Below are 16,660 nucleotides of genomic sequence, written 5' to 3' on the forward strand. Positions count from 1 at the left end.
TAGCCACCCTGAGCCCATTTGCAGGGAGAGCGGGGTATAAATTTAATAAATAAATCCAATATAAAATAAAACACACTAGCAATAAAATAAATTAATGGAGCAAAATCAAGTAATAGAAACGAGAAGCAACTAATCAAAATCAACTGCAATCAGTCAAAACAATTAAGCAAATGAGTAAGGGATTAGAATGATGAGTACAAATGGATACACACACACACAAAATCACGAATGCTAATTGACTTTTTAGTGGAGGCTTCAATGATCACTTCCCCCCCAGTATCCCACAACTGGCACTATGAGCTTGCAGTCAGAGTTCATGACAAGTAGTTGGTATAAACAGTCCATGCCGAAATCTTGAGGTCCCCACCCAGAGTCCAAATTAAACGGCAGCATGCCAGAGTCTTGAACCGCCACCCCCCCTAGAAACCAAGAAAGCATCTGGAGTGCTGAGGAGAGGGGTGGTGGCTTGCCATGGAAGACTAGGCTCTGCAAGGCAAAGTTCTGAAATCAGGAGGCAACCAATGGCAGCTTCCTCTCTCTTGGTGCAGGAATGGAGGTTGCAGGCTGCAGCATGAAGCTGGAAAGGGTTAACAGAGGGGCTCCGTGCAACAGAAGCTGTGTGATTTTGGCAGGGATCTGTTGGTGAAGATTGGAGACAGCTGGGCTGCCAGTATCCAAAGAAGTAAAAGAAAATCAGTAAAAAGATTGAAAAGGAAAAGTTTTCAAAGGGGACACAAACGGAATGTGAAATGTCATGTGAAAAGCTATCCAAAAAGTGGGGCACAGAAATGGATCACCATGACTGCTCGAGCAAAGGAAAAAGAGGAGGATCCCTGGAAAAAACTGGATTTCTTCATGTGGGGGCTCCCAAAAATAAAAGTTAAGGAATAGGAGAAAAAAGCAAAAAGCAAAACAAAATTGGGAGCAGCCGAGGTGGGCAGCCTTGGTTGATTCAAATGGGCAATCTGGCGTTGCACTTGCTGGGTGAAAAAAAAGAAAGAAAACTGAGAGTGCCTGAAAAGCAATGATAAACAAAGCTTACACAAGATTAACTAACAACTCCTGGTCTTCTGAAACAACAAACAAAAAATATTAGAAGGGGTGTAGCACCTCTTTCTCTTTAGAAGGCAGGAGTGATCTGGGTGAAGGAAGTTTCCCTGGCAAGGCAGCCTAGGCTAGTTGTGGCTTGCTGTACTATGCCAGGTCACGCAGGGTCTCTAACCTGGTGAAATTTTGTGTTGGCAAAGCAAAATGACAAAACTCAGACAGTGTCTTAAAAAACTAGATGAACAAAAGGTGCAAGGGGACAAAAAGAATAAAATAAAGATTTCTGTGTAAGTGGAAGAACCACCTGGTGAAACACACTCATGTTTTAAGGGGGGGAAAGAGAGTGAAAAATCATAACAAACCATAGTAAAAGGAGTTAATGCAAAAGGGGGAGGGAAAAACCTCTTCCTGCTATTTGGGTCAGTGTAAATGCAAAATGCACGAGTTTACTAGGACAGGAGCTATTCCTCTATCACAGTTCATCATTACACATACTTCTATCTATCTTCATACATACTAAAACCTGATTAATCAACAGTCCCTAGAATACCTTCCTAAATATACAACATTCCTCCATAGTGCCTTTTGCTTAATTCCTCACTCTTACACACATTGTCTGATTCCTTCTTAAGCATCCAATACTAACTTTTCCATGCTCCAACCCAGTCCATGTACTGTCATCCCAGTTTTCTATGATTTATTGCTGGCATTACATACACAAACAAAAAGAGTAACGGTGGGTGCAGATATGCACATTTCCCATACAGCTAGCCAAATCAAGAGGTACCACTATTCTTGCAAGGAAGGCCATTGGGAAATAGAGGGGGGGAGGGGGGGGAACAATTCCATGTTTCTCCACCAGCCGTGTGAGGTAGACCAGTGGTGAATGCAGAAAATGAAATGGGCAAAAGGAGAAAAAAGGGTAAAAGTTCAATGTGTTCCGCCCCTCTGAATAACAAAACTGAGCAGAGGTAGGGTAAGTGGAGGAGCAATTATGCAAGAGAGCAGAGTGCTCTAAAAAAGCAGAGGCACACATATAAACAAAAAAAAGACAACAATTTTACAAATAAAGAGGAGGAGGTTGGGAGAACTGAAACCTAAGTTACTTCAGGGGGGCTTTTCCACCCCAAGGTTGGGTCCATGAGTTGGGACCAACGGTAATACTTCTTACCATATTTCCTATTCGGGTTTATCGCAGCCTCAGAGAGAACAAAAGGAAGAGGCTTTGTCTGGCTTGCAATATCATTGCAAGTGGGCACAGTCACAGTGGGCTGTGTATAACTTGGCTGGACATAGGTCCAGAGATTTGTAGTGGGGGCTTAAGTGATGGGTTCTAAACTCTGTGCATGCTCAGAGGCTAGAATGAATTCCTGGTTTGGTGACAGGGAGGCAGAAACTGAGAGCCAAGCTACAAGTGATGAATGACATTTGCCTGGCAAATGAACAAACTCACGTGTATTCCTCCCTGTTCACTTGCGCTCCACTTGATTACATAGTGATCAAGTGGAGAGCAAGTGAGTGGCAAGTGAACAGGGGGAAATACACGTGAGTCTGTTCACTTGCCAGGCAAGTGTCATTTGTCACTTGTAGCTTGGTCCATAGGGTGGAAAAACTTGATCATTCACTCCACTGCATTTAACCCTGTTTAGTTCTGTGTCCTGTGCTGAGGGGACATCCAAAGTTTTTATTCTATCCTCAGTGATTTTCTGGGAGCCTATTATGTTTTGCACCACTGTTTTTAAACTAGCATTTTCAGTTCTGTCTTTTTCTAGTTGGGCCTGGACCTTGAAAAGCTCACTCTGGGATCGTTCTCTATCTTCTGTGTAAGCTTCTAATTTTTTCATTAGCTCCTGATTTTCCTTATTAAGGTGCTGGGTTTCTAAAATCTGTTCCCTAGTTAGGTTTGTTAATTCCTTTATTTTAATCTGTCAATCTGCCAGATTTCCTGTAGGGGCATCTGGAAAAATTTTTGTTGGATTCTGGGTGCCAATTACACCTTGAGTTTTTTCCTTTTCTCTTTTATAGTTTGAGCTAATTTTAATTACCAGGGGTCAAAGGCTAGCTTCAACCTGTAGTCTTCTCCTGAGGGCAGTTAACTGTGGAGAAGAGTGTGGGATCCTCGGGCCTCCCTAGAAATTGTCCTCATGATCAGCGGAAAGGGGGGGGGAAGGGGTTTCAAGCAGTTTATAGGACATTTCTGCACATTTCTCTAAGACTAAAACAGTCTAAAGGATGCTCCAGGACAGACACAATAGACACAGTTTCTTCACATGAATCCAGAGAGAGAGATGGGAAGGCAGACAATTTGGCACAGTATAATCAATGGTTTTGTCAATCCAGAACTCACTTCAAATCTGACAGAAGCATATACTGTCACACAAAAGAGGTACAAATAAATATAATATCCTTGGCTTGTGGTAAGCTGAAATCATAAGGTTACTAACCCTGTCTATATCACAAGGAAACTTAACTTTGAAAAGCAACAGGGAAATGAAACCTTCCTAAATAGTTAGTCCTAGCCAGAGGCTTAATTCATATATTCCTGGAACAATGTGGTTGTCTCTTCCCTTTGGCCAGATCACACATCACTTCAATAATATCTGTAAAGAGCTTGAGTGGGATGACTACTATGGTTACTTCATATGCCAGAATGACCCCACCCCCCCCCTGCAGGGTGCTGCTGATTCTTGACTTGGTATCAAACCAGGTCATTCATCCTAATTACGTTGTTTCTTTTTACCACTGATCAGAACATTATATGGAGGAACAGCAACCATATTGCTCTATGTAAATTAGCCTGAATACACAGCTGATTAAAATTTGCAAGAAATGTATCCAGATGTATCCAGATGTATACAGAATGTGTTCTTTTCTACCGACACTACAAAAATTTTACTTCATAATTTTATTATTTTCTACATTGATTGTAACATGCTTCTCTGAAAAAAGCCCACTCTTGGTTTGATATTTTTTACTCAAGTCATACTATTCCTTCCTACTGTATCCTTTACCAGCTTCCTCTCTCTTCTTACCTTCACTTTAAACTTTCTGTACTTGCTTTCAAATGTCTTCAAATGTCTTCATGGCCCTGTTCCTTCTTCTAGTCCCTCCTTTCTCACTTTGTTCCTCCCATACAAGGCTTCTAGTTAAATTTAAGATTACCATCTCTATTCCTCACCTGTATCTCTTTTCCCTTATAGCTCGTTACACTGGAATGCTCTTCTACCTGACATTCAGCTCCCTTCTTTTGTTCTCGCACTCAAGCATTTTCTTAACCATATTCATTTACCTTGACTTTTCTCAATTGACTCTGCTTTGCTTTGTTTTTATTTTTTACAGTGCCTACAGATATATTATTATTAGTTGTTGTTGTTATTATTCACATGAACAAAAAACAGAAGGCATCCAGATTGTTCCTATGTTCCTCTCCCTCCTGCAGTTCCCTTTGAAACCCTGAAAGATTATTCTGGAGGTCACAGGACCTATGTGAACAGTGGCTCAGACTGGGGGATTGCAGCGAGAAATTGCCCCTCCTCTCTTACGACTAACTTCTTAGGACTATTTGAGAGTGTCAAGAAGCATGTAAACAGGATAACCCCCTAGATAATATACATTTGGGAGTTCTGAAGAACATGTGACCAGTTGCCACACTGAAGATCTGAGCAATCTTAATGGGTTCATCAGGAAAGGGATTAAAAATTAAACTGCCAGTATAGTCATGCCCTTATATATAAGCCCTTGGTGTGGCCATGTTTTGAACACCGTGTACAGTTCTGGTGGCCACATCTCTATCAGGGCATTAAAGAAGTGGGAAAAATGAGGAAAAGGGAAACAAAAATTTCAACTGTTATTGTTTTTATTATGTGTTACTTCATAAATCAACTCAAGTAGGCGTAGGTTGCTTAAGGCTTAAAAATAATCTAAATCAATTGATCAATCCAGCATGGTTACTCTTGCAAGCTTAAATTCATTTTGAAATTAGCAAGAATCAAGGAGGCAAGGTAGGACAGTACAAAGAAAGAAAACATAATTTAAAAAGATGATGTGTATATAGTTCTTGACAGTTGATTTAAAAGGTAAGAATACTGGCAAGTGTGTGCATGAAATAACTTTAAGTGACAGGAGAGAGGGAGGGCGGGAGAGAGCGAGCGAGCGTGCTTGAAGTGGAGTGAGACAGTGTGACTGAGGGGAGAAATTAAGAAGGGCAGAGAGTTTAAATCTTTTTAGGTAGGGCTGGGCTAGGTTGGTAGGGATTTTTTATAAAGTGAGGTAGTTAGGAAAGGAAGTATTAACAATAGGATTAGGAAAGGTGAAGTTTATTGTGTGTTTTGAGCTCTGTATGTTTCTTTAAACAAAGTTTGTTCTTATTCATTTTACTTTATGAATATCATACCCTTAACAGTTCTTCTGTGCTCTCAGTGGTTCTGCTGAAACTTAATGGTTTCAGGGGTAATGCTCATAGTGTCTGGCCTTTGTGACCCAAAGATTTAACTGAATGTGGTGGATCCAGTGATCTAGTGTGACCCTGGTGGCAGGATAGTTTGTGGGAATTGAAAGAGACAGGAAAACGGACTGCACTTCAGTGAGGGAAATGTCATACCTTCTCACATGATATCCAGAGATACCAGGAATAACCAAAGAGTTGCAACTTTTTCAGCATTTTTTTTAGCCCTACAAAAGTTCCTGTAGCCTTTCCTTTTTTTAAAAAAGGGAAATATATATGCTGCGATAGGCTCCCGGGGTGATTAATCAATAAATATAAAAATGTTGTAATAATTATTAACAAATTATAACATTAGCAGCATGCCTACAACATGTAAAATAAGTAGCTCATAATAAAAACTTACGTTGTCAGTATCTAAAAGAAAGAGCAAACAACCTCAACATAGTCTGTTAAATGCCTGGGTGAATAAAATGATTTATGGAATGTGGCACCTACTGTATGAAACCTGAGTTTAAATATAATACTGAAAGTTACCTAACTCATAATTTTCTTTTGACTTACATGAAATTAACTCAGTTTTACTCCAGAGACATCAAAATGAAAGAGTCACACATCTAAACTTAATAATGGCACTGGCATGAATTTTAAACATTCAAGATTCCCAAAGATGAAGGTTACTATTTGAAGCAGCTTTGAGAGACAGTATTAAGTGATGAAAAATGAACTTACCAACACAGTCACAGCATTCATCCCAAAGCGTGCCTAGACAAAGCATGCACTCCTTACAACAGGAACAGTTTCCTTCACCTGGTCGGCATTGACAGAGCTCCTAGAAACACACCACAGCATGTCAGAACATTCTCTGTGTTAAATACCAATCAAGATGACAGTTCAAATCATCCAACCAATGCATTAATCAAGCCTTAAACAATAAAGACTGATCTTGCACAAGAAATTCCAAATGGAGTAATGGTAAACATGTGCATGTTTATACATACACACTTAAAAATGAAGAGTTTTTTTTTAAGATTCATAATTTAATCCACAAATTCTGTTGCTGTGCACAGCTACAAGAAGATACCTATCTAGACTTAGGCCTGGGCGAAGACTTTTGCATAACATTTCTCCAAATCCAGTTTAAATTACTGCTGGTTCCTTTACCATACTTCATGATAGTCAGAATGTGAATTCTTAGGACATGAAATGTATACTTAAAGGAAGGGAGGATGTAAGGGGTGAGAATGCAGATTCATACATTAAACTTAGATTTAACAACACCATGAAGGTACACAGACTCAGTATATCTCTAGAAAGAATTATGATTCTTAACTTTCAGGTATGGTTCATATATGAAAACTGTTGTAGCTTTCAGTATCTATAGAAGAAGAAAAAATGAATTGATTTTCCAATTGTAATCACAAACATGACTTCAAAGCATTGGAAACATCAGATTTTTTTCTCATCAGGAATTAGTAGGAGAAAACAAAGCAGAAGAAACTATTTTTGTAATTATTAGTGTTTATTGAACTATATAGCACATTTATTCATAATAAAATTAAAAACTGAGCAATGAAATACTCTTAACAAAAATTACAGTTCTTAATTATAACTAATATACAATTTATCAAGAGATTACACCTTTACTGTACAAAGCATGTTCCTTGGAATGCTATTGCTCTGGTTCAGGTATAACAAACATATGAAACTGAATTGATGGTCAAATTCATATTTCATTATTTGAACAATCTTTGTGCTTCAGAGAGAGATGCAATTCAAGGCTGAAATGACTAACAAGTATTGTACATAGTTGGGCTGCAACTGTTAGCTCCATTGAGATGGGAGGAAACCCGTGTCTATGTGAGGACTGTTTGATTCTTGCCTCAGCAATGTTCACAGATGTATCTCTATAAAATTTACCACTGAGAGCAATGGGAGTCATGCATGCCAGAAACAAAAAGAATTCAATGGAGGACAGCTTGACCCCGCCCCCTGCACTGGAGGGCACAAATAGATTATGTTCCCACTTCAACTGTATTCTCAATTGCAGCCTGGAATTGGTGCACACTCAATTCTATACCCATGATACCTCATTTCATCCATGCCACAGTGATCTTCTTGTACATGCACCCCAAGAGAAGAGGAGCAGGTTGTACCGCTATATTAATTCACCAATTCTGACCTGCACAATAATAAATTTACAGTGCAATCCTAAGAACACTTTCCTGGGAGTAAGCCCTATTGAACAGACCTGACTAGGATTCTGAGTAGACCTGCTTAGGATTGTTCTCTTAGTTGGGAAAAAACACATATTGCTGGCATTACCGGGCTACCCATTTTAATTCTCATACATTGCATTACTGACCAAGGCTGCAATTCTATTCATACTTATTCAGGAGTAAATACCACAAAACTGTGTGAGAGTTAGTTCTGAGCAAACATGGAAAATGCTGAACATTGTGCCTCGCAAACACTGTGCTCATCAAGCAGCTATGACAAATATTTGCTTACATTTTTCAAAAGATGATAGTAAGGGGGGAAAAGGGAGAGAATAGCCACATACCCATGAAGAGACACTGATTTAAGAACCGTTATTTTTACTGGTGCATTGGTTAGTGAACTGTGTTGGTTTAGAGACCGTTCATGGACCTTTTTTTAAAAACAGGACTGCCTCAACTCTGCTACATTAGGCACCACAGAGAATTGGCTGCTGTTGCTGTGAAACTCTTGCTCATTATTGTTTAGTTATATGCCTACAAATAGAGGCATTATCAAAATCTGCATTTAAAAAAAATAGATTGCCATAATCTATATTTTATAGCTTGGGTTTTTCCATTTGCAATACTAGCTGTATCTTAACATGCAGATTTCCAAGAATATTATGGAAATCAAAGATATCAGGAAAGACACAACAAATAGGATAGCTGAAGACCCATTGAACAAGGCAGTACAAGTGAAGCAAGACATTAAACTGTTGTTCTCATTCACATCTGCTGCAGAGTTGCTAAAATAAAAATGTATGTATGTTCCACCCTTCTGAATTCTGTAAGGAAAAGCATAATGCATATATGTGGGTGAAAAAATTTAAGAGCAAATAAAGTTGCTTAACTTCCACTTTTCAAGCAGTTCGCTATTGTGTTACTATCTTTAAATAAATATCAGTCTTGTTCTACGCAGCTACCCACCCGAAACTACTAACAGAGTTCATTTTGCTTAAGTACCACTGAAATCAATAGAAAAGTAAATCATGACTAAACTTAAGTTCCATCAATTTCAGCAAGACTTGAGGCCAGTAAGTATACCTAGCAATACATTTCATAAGTGTCATTTTCACAAGTAGCAGCATTCCCGTCTACATATCCAGTACTCAAATTAAATACACACCAGCATGGATGGTGTGTACACTACACTACACTACACCTACATTATTTGTGAGAATTCTTGCAGCTGCTGATTATTGCCCAAACACCTTAGCATTCTGTTCCTCCTCTCAAGGGATGCCTTTGTGTTTTAAAAATAAATTTATGAAGTGTATTGCTATCCATACTTCCACAGCCACTTCCTCTTACTTCAGAAAAGTACAGAAAATTATGGTAACGAACTAAAACATTTGGATTTGAAAGGGGAAGAGTGAGGCTGAAAGTGTCTGTATTCAGTGTGGTTCTGTAATGGTTAAACTAGATATGGTATTAGCAGATCAATGTGTTTGGGGAAAATCCTGGTTTAATCACATAGAAACTGGGAAGAGAATCCAAATTAAACCACAACAGAGGCATGCTGGTGACATAATGAACTTTTACTTCCCTGCAGACTGTTATCTGCCATGATTTTTCCCTACTCAGGCTTGATATAGGAAGTGAGCCCTGGAGGCAGACTTCAGAAAGGTGTCATCTTGAGGGAGGAATCAGTCCCCCTTACATTCCTGTGTTTAAAACTCCTCTATCCCACCTTTCTATGTGATTGAAGCAAATCTGGGTTAAACACAGAGGTCTACTGTGACTCAGGACAAAGATTATCTGTGCATACTTACATATTTTTACTTAACCTTTGCTATCACTATTGAAATTCCTGCTGGAATTTAACACTTCTGAAACAAACTGTGACGGCCTAAGGAGAATTAAATCCTTCTAAGCCCATTGGGCTTGTGATGGCATTATAAGGTCCAGAAGTAGCAGAAGCTTCAGTACTGATTGTAATGGTTCAGTAAAAAGTATGCAGAAACCTCTCCCTTATACATCTCAGGATGACTCTGCCACGTATAGGAATTAAGCCGAAATTTTCCGTTATAACAGGTTTATATACGAGGTTAGTTAACATGGAAACTCCTGATGCAATTTTTAGAGTTACTTTCTAAACATAGAACAAAGAAAAACAAGATGTGTCACAGACAGGATATTTTGCTGTTACTCCTCAGCATCACAAATGAAATCTTGAAGATGCTTAGTCTCTCGTATTGGTTAATGACCTTAAAAACTGTTCAAAAATTAGAATGGACTGAGAGAGAGTTCTTTACTGAAAGAACAGTAATTAAATTATAGTAATAATTCTTGGCAAACTTGGCATGGACTTAGGATGGTAAGGTTCAGTCGGGCTTCTGGGTACTATGCTGAGAACAGAGTAAATCTTCAATTCTTTGATGCCCATGAAGATAAAATATCAAAATTCAGAATTGGAGGCTATTGTTCTTTCAGAAACTAATTCTGATTACAGAAAGAAACTTGAATGTCGTATTTTGAAGGATATAGGATTTACAGTGAAAAATGTGTTAACCAGAATAGTTGGGGAACTGTGGCTTATAGTGAACCAAACACAGTGGTTAACCAAGCAGGAACTACTTGCTCCTCCATGCCTGAAGGCAGGCTGAAGAGGAGCAGGCAGTTATCTTAGTGGGCTTCTGACCATGGACACCACCATAGGCAACAGCAGGAATGATGCCCATGGGTAGTACACCCAGCTCCCCATACTGTCAATCATCTGTGTGGCAGGCAGTGATATAAAGGGTAGGGATCCAGTCCTCTAACCCCCCCCCCCCCCGTGCACAGCTAATTGGCAATATGAGTGGGTGGCAGGAGAAGTGGTTTGACCATGGCTGGAATGTTCCCACCCACATCTTCTACCCATGCCAAATGCTTTGGGACGGCAGGAGGTGCGTTCTAGCCATGGCCAGAATGCACCTCTCATGCCCCCCACCTGTGTGGCAGGCAATTATTTAAAGGAGCAGGATGAATTCTGGCCCTTTAAATCCCTGTCTACTGCCTCACTGATCTGCAGCACGGAGACAGGAAATGAGGGATATTAGCTATGGGATTATGAGTCCATTCCACTGCTGTTTCTTGAGAGCATGCAGCAGTGTCTGGTGTACCAGTTAACTGGGCTTTTAATGGACTATTTAAATGGCATACTAAAGAATTTCAGGTAGCTAATTTTGTCTACAATGTGTAATTATGATATATTAAGACAAGTAGGGGGTTCTGCATACTTGTGGGATTCCTCAGATATATTGAAAAAACATCACGGTAAATTAACCAAAAAGAGAATCTTCCCCCATAGTTTGATAAGGACTGAATACGCACCAAGAACATAAAACATCAAGAGCAGCTGAGCATCATTTAAGGGGAGGGAGGAGTGTAGAGGTGAAGGGCACAGACACCCATGAATTCAGATTGATACCACAGAAGAAGAGGAAAGGGAATTTAATGCTTCGACTCTCTCTCAGTTTCATTAAAGCAAAGTTCCAAAATGTCTAGAAATTGTCTCTTATCTGAATGTTCTTAAGATACTAGTTACTCTAATTATGCTTGACTCCCTAAATCTCTGCATGTTGCACAAGCACAATTTGCAAATAAAAGAATACATATAAAGACCTACCTGATGGAGGGCTGAGAAGAATTACTACATGGAAGGTGAAAAGACCTGGGGCTTCATCTGTGAGATATTTTTCTTTATCAGGCAACAACTCATGTTAAAAATCTAATTAGGCTGTTTAGCATAGTGAAATGGGAGGCTGGAGATAGTTCCATACTGCAGAGGGACCCAGCCCCTTCCTCCAGATCCCAAGCTGTTTTATTCCCCCACTCAGGCTATCTCCCCAGACAAATGCCTCATTTCAACAATAGGCAAGAGCAATTATCCATGAAGTAGACATGGTGCAAGAACACAGAAGATCCAAGTCATTCTCAGTAAGATCGCTAGTATCTCCCCACGCCTTTTACCATTATGAGACACAATTATGGCTCCATACCAGGATGTCCCTTCTTTAATTATTCTTCTCATACATGTTTTACGAAGAGCACAAGTGAAACAAGTTTTCCCAGTTTCTACTTGCCAGTATCTACTTGCATATAAATAGAAGTAAAGGCGCCAGTCAATATATTTTCACACATGAGCGGGCTTTTTGCCTGCTGTTGTGCACAAACATTTCCCCACCTCCCACCATATTACAGTACTGATGTTTTCAGCTTTGTTGTCCTACAGTGAAACGAAGTGAAGATTCCTGGATTCAGTCTTCCCCCTCCCCCTCCTACAGTTATCAGGGTTAATTATATGCAATAGTGTTGTATAGATTGCTCAAAGGAGATGGAAAATTCAGAATAGCACCCATTCAAATTCTTATCTCTAGTTATCTCAAGTTAGTGACTCCAAAGGATGCCAGGTGAATTCGTTTTGGTACCCCTTGGTACTCCTCCATCATGTCCATCAATCCATGCAACTTGTCCATCTATCCATGTAGCTCATGCACCATTCATGTACCTTGTCCAAGCACTATATTGCTCCAGTATTATTGAAGTTATAAGTCCTGCCCCCCTCACCGCCAAATCCTCAAATATCAGGCACAAGATAAAATACAACTTTTTGCATAGTTTATATTTTTACACGGTTTCAGCATCTTGTCAGACAGCACATAAATTTACTTGAAACAGAGTACTAACCGCTCCAATTATAGTGTCAGTTTTATGAAAAGTCCTGTGGAAGTTAGTCATCATGTGAGGAACATCACAACTGCTAATCAAGCCAACAATGTTTACATCTAATATCTATATTATATTCAACAGGCACATGGCCAGGCTGATAAAACAGACATTTCTCATTTAGCCCTATATTATGGAAAGCATTCATCTCATACATTACTAGCCCGTCATCAATTGAGCAGAATATTCAAGAGTTTTAGTTATATCCTGCTTCCCACAGGCAACATTTAAACTTTTGTCCCAGAGGTCTAGAGATACAGTGCACATTGTTTTCCAGAGGAAAATATGCCATAGATGAAAGCTGATAATATATCAGTGATAACCTAAGAACACTTTCCTGAAAGTAAACCCCACTGAGTAGATCTGAGTAGGATTCCAAGTAGACTGGCGCAGGATTACTCTCTTCGTCTCATGAGCTTCTTATTAAGCTGCATCAGATGCAGAACATACATAATTATTAAGAGTTGCATATTGCTTTACTTTAAAAGAAAGATGAAGTCACAATTTCTTCAGCATATAAATATCTATGCAAAACTATTTACTATTCACTTCAGGACCACTGATTATTCACGTAAACTGATGCTGCAAAAGCCTGTCCTTGATTTTCTTACTGGTTAATTGCTTATACCAATAGCAAGTACATTTCCTCATACCTGTATTAGGCATTTACTGACATCACTAGCACACAGAGCCTTGTTGCAGCACACTGATGGATGGAGCAAGAAACACAACATCATGCTGACTAGTGCTAGCACGGTGATGTACCACAACCTCATATTCTTTGCGAGCAGGAAATTTCTGGGACCGCCAGACAGCACTGAAATAAGAAGCATCACATGGAGACATTGAGATAGAAGTCTCTTTCATTTGTAGCACACAGTTTTTCTAGAAGAGTTTTTGTTTCTGTGACTCTTCTATATTCAGCAATATATATGGCAAAAACATATGAAGAGGTGAGTTTACTACTTTTCTGTAGATTTTAAGCTTAAATAATGCATAACAATTTAAATTTTAATCAGAGTACCTGTGCATCACTTGAGTGAGAATTAGCAGTAGCTAAAATAAATGCATTGTGATTAAATAAAATATTTTGATAGGTTAGCAAGAGAGAGAAAGCCAACAAGGAAGCAGATGCAAAGATTACTTTGATATATAAATAAATGAGAACATGTTTTAACACAACCCAAATGTATTTCAACACCAGCTGTCTAGATGTATTAATTTACACAAAAGGCTTTTGAACAAAGAACTGGATGGGTGTCATGTGATTATAAATTGAGTACTAAGAGCTTATATTAATACAATACACATATATGTGAAGGAATAATTTGATAATGTCCATTTTCTGCATCTGCCAGTTATCCATTTATACTGCAAACTCAGTCCTATCACTCCATCTGCTCCCAAAACTCTGCCACCAATTGATACAGTAAAAACAGCAGAGCACTGAGAGGCACCAAGGAAGTCTTTCCTTGGCAACTGACCAGTACTTTCTACTGTTCATATTTGATAACTCCCTAACACTGGTAACATTTCATTGGTCAAAACTATGTAGCATTTGGAGCTCACTGAAGAGATCTGGAACATCCAGAAAGGACCTATGCCTTTTGAGATGCTCCCCACTGCTTATAAACACAGCTTTTCTGAGCCAAAGGAATTTTGTCTAAACCAAATAGCAGCATCCAGATACTTTAGAAGAGCATTAAGAAACGTCAAAGAATGTACAGCCTGATAATCTTTGCCAACAACCATTTCAAGCCAGCGTGGTATAGTGGTTAAGCGTTCTGGACTAGGATCTGGGAGGCTGAGGTTCAAATCCCTACTCTGCCAAGGAAGTTTGCTGGGCGATCTTGGGTCAGGTAAGCACTCTGAGTCTAGCCTGCTTCACAGGATTGTTGTGAGGGGAAAATGGAGGGATGGAGAATGATGTAAACCTCTTCGGGCCTCCACTGGAGAGAAAAGTGGAATATAAAGTGAATGAAAAATAAAATTGTGTTCAGATTTGACAATCTACTTATACTGTTGGCTCTGACACACTACTTCCTTGAAGGCTTCAATAGTCTGGTCTCATCTCCTTAGAGAGGCTAAAGACTTTTTAGGGTCTGGCAAGAAGGCCAGAAAGTCTTCAATTAAATATAGCAAAAAAAAAAACAAGCTGCAATAATAAAAGTCTACTAAAATGCTTCAAATTTCATAACACAGGTAAGTAGGTGTTCCCTTGTCATTAAAAAAATTTCATAAGACACTGTCCCTATTGAAAATTATTTTCACATCTTTTCACCCATAATAAGAAACCCTACCTACCTTTCACTCACTTCATAGCAGACAGAATGAAACAAGGGGATGTACTAAACCGAATGACAGGATTGCCCATTGGAAATAATGGGAAACTGGAATGCCCATTGACTTGCATGGGCTCCATTGAAACACATTAGAGCGAAAAAAGAGGTGCAACGAAAACGTGGAATGGATTTTGAAGGAAAGTGTCTGGGCCCAGATAGCCTGTTCTGGGACTGGATTGACAGGCCCCATGTTGGAATGACGGCCCCTGGGTGTGCCAAAAGGGCTCAGGGACTGGAATGACAGGCCCCTGACTGGAATGACAGCCCCTGGTTGTGCCAGAAGGGCTCAGGGACTGGAATGACAGGCCCCTGACTGGAATGACGGCCCCTGGGTGTGCCAAAAGGGCTCAGGGACTGGATTGACAGGCCCTTGACTGGAATGACGGCCCCTGGGTGTGTCAGAAGGGCTCAGGGACTGGAATGACAGGCCCCTGACTGGAATGACGGCCCCTGGGTGTGCCAGAAGGGCTCAGGGACTGGAATGACAGGCCCCATGCTGGAATGACGGCCCCTGGGAGTGCCAAAAGGGCTCAGGGACTGGAGTGACAGGTCCCTGACTGGAATGACGGTCCCTGGGTGTGCCAGAAGGGCTCAGGGACTGGAATGACAGGCCCCATGCTGGAATGACGGCCCCTGGGTGTGACAGAAGGGCTCTGGGACTGGAATGACAGGCCCCTGACTGGAATGACGGCCCCTGGTTGTGCCAAAAGGGCTCAGGGACTGGAATGACAGGCCCCTGACTGGAATGAAGGCCCCTGGGTGTGCCAGATGGGCTCAGGGACTGGAATGACAGGCCCCTGACTGGAATGATGGCCCCTGGGTGTGCCAGAAGGGCTCTGGGACTGGAATGACAGGCCCCATGCTGGAATGACGGGCCCTGGGTGTGCCAGAAGGGCTCAGGGACTGGAATGACAGCCCCCTTCCTGGAATGACGGCCCCTGGGTGTGCCAAAAGGGCTCTGGGACTGGAATGACAGGCCCCCAACTGGAATAGTGGTCTATGGGTGTGAGAGATGTGGTCTTGCAGTTGAATTTCAGTCCCATCAATGCCCTGAAAGCCCCTGGTGTAGTGGAAGCTTTGTGGGAGCTAATTGAGTCATCCCTGTATGGACTAATAATCTCTAAATATTGTAGAATTGTTCTGTGGCTGGAATGACATGCCCATGACTGGAATAATGGTCTTTTATAGAGATAGTTGTCTGCAACTTAAGTCACCAAGACTGGAATCAAACACTTAACATTTCAATTTATATTCCAGGGATTTGTTTAGCTATCATAGTTTCAGATCCTCCTATATCTTTATCCTTCCTCTCGCCTGGTCAGTTTCATCATAATTTGATGAAGTCTATATCAGCCACCTCTTCTATTTTCAGGCATAAATCTTTCTGTTCTCTCCCTTCCTGTTCCCACAGCATTTTCCACAGCCATCCAGACTTCCATGTCCCCCTCAAGTGTCACACCCCACTCAAATTCCTTGCTCAGTTTTGCTCATTCTGTCGACCACTGGCCCAGAGCACGCCACCATAGTCTCTCTGTGAAAAAACCCATTTCATACCTTAGCTTAACAGTTGACAAACTCATGGTCTTATTTTGTTGCATGCTTTTGCTGTTTTATCTATTTACTGAGTTTGTTCTAATCTACTTTTGGTCAGGTTGCAGTGATAAGAGACTATAAATCCAACAGAAAAAAAATGGGTCCCCAAACTTGCGACCCTTTGGAGCCTGCTGGCATGTTTGTGATTCTGACACACCATGGTGGGTGCAGACACTAAATGACTGCTGCAGCAGGTGAGTGAGCAAGCAAAGACTGGGTGCAGTGTTCCTTTGGTCACACGGTGAAGATCCCTGTAATGAGTTGTCAGC

General features: G+C 40.5%; 1 protein-coding gene across 3 annotated transcripts in view; it reads right to left on the reverse strand.

Annotated features, from left to right (window-relative positions):
- TWSG1 (twisted gastrulation BMP signaling modulator 1) overlaps positions 1 to 16,660 on the reverse strand; it is a 32,981-nt gene that overhangs the window by 11,248 nt on the left and 5,073 nt on the right. For all 3 annotated transcript variants that reach the window (XM_054984397.1, XM_054984396.1, XM_054984395.1), the window contains exons 2-3: positions 13,110 to 13,273; positions 6,221 to 6,320 (exon numbers count right to left, since the gene is read on the reverse strand). In XM_054984397.1, coding sequence (XP_054840372.1) covers positions 6,221 to 6,320; positions 13,110 to 13,232 — 223 coding nt within the window. In that variant the 5' untranslated portion in view covers positions 13,233 to 13,273. The remainder of the gene's footprint in view (positions 1 to 6,220; positions 6,321 to 13,109; positions 13,274 to 16,660) is intronic.

The sequence above is a fragment of the Eublepharis macularius genome, chromosome 7 (genome assembly GCF_028583425.1).
Source record: "Eublepharis macularius isolate TG4126 chromosome 7, MPM_Emac_v1.0, whole genome shotgun sequence".
Lineage (NCBI taxonomy): Eukaryota > Metazoa > Chordata > Lepidosauria > Squamata > Eublepharidae > Eublepharis > Eublepharis macularius.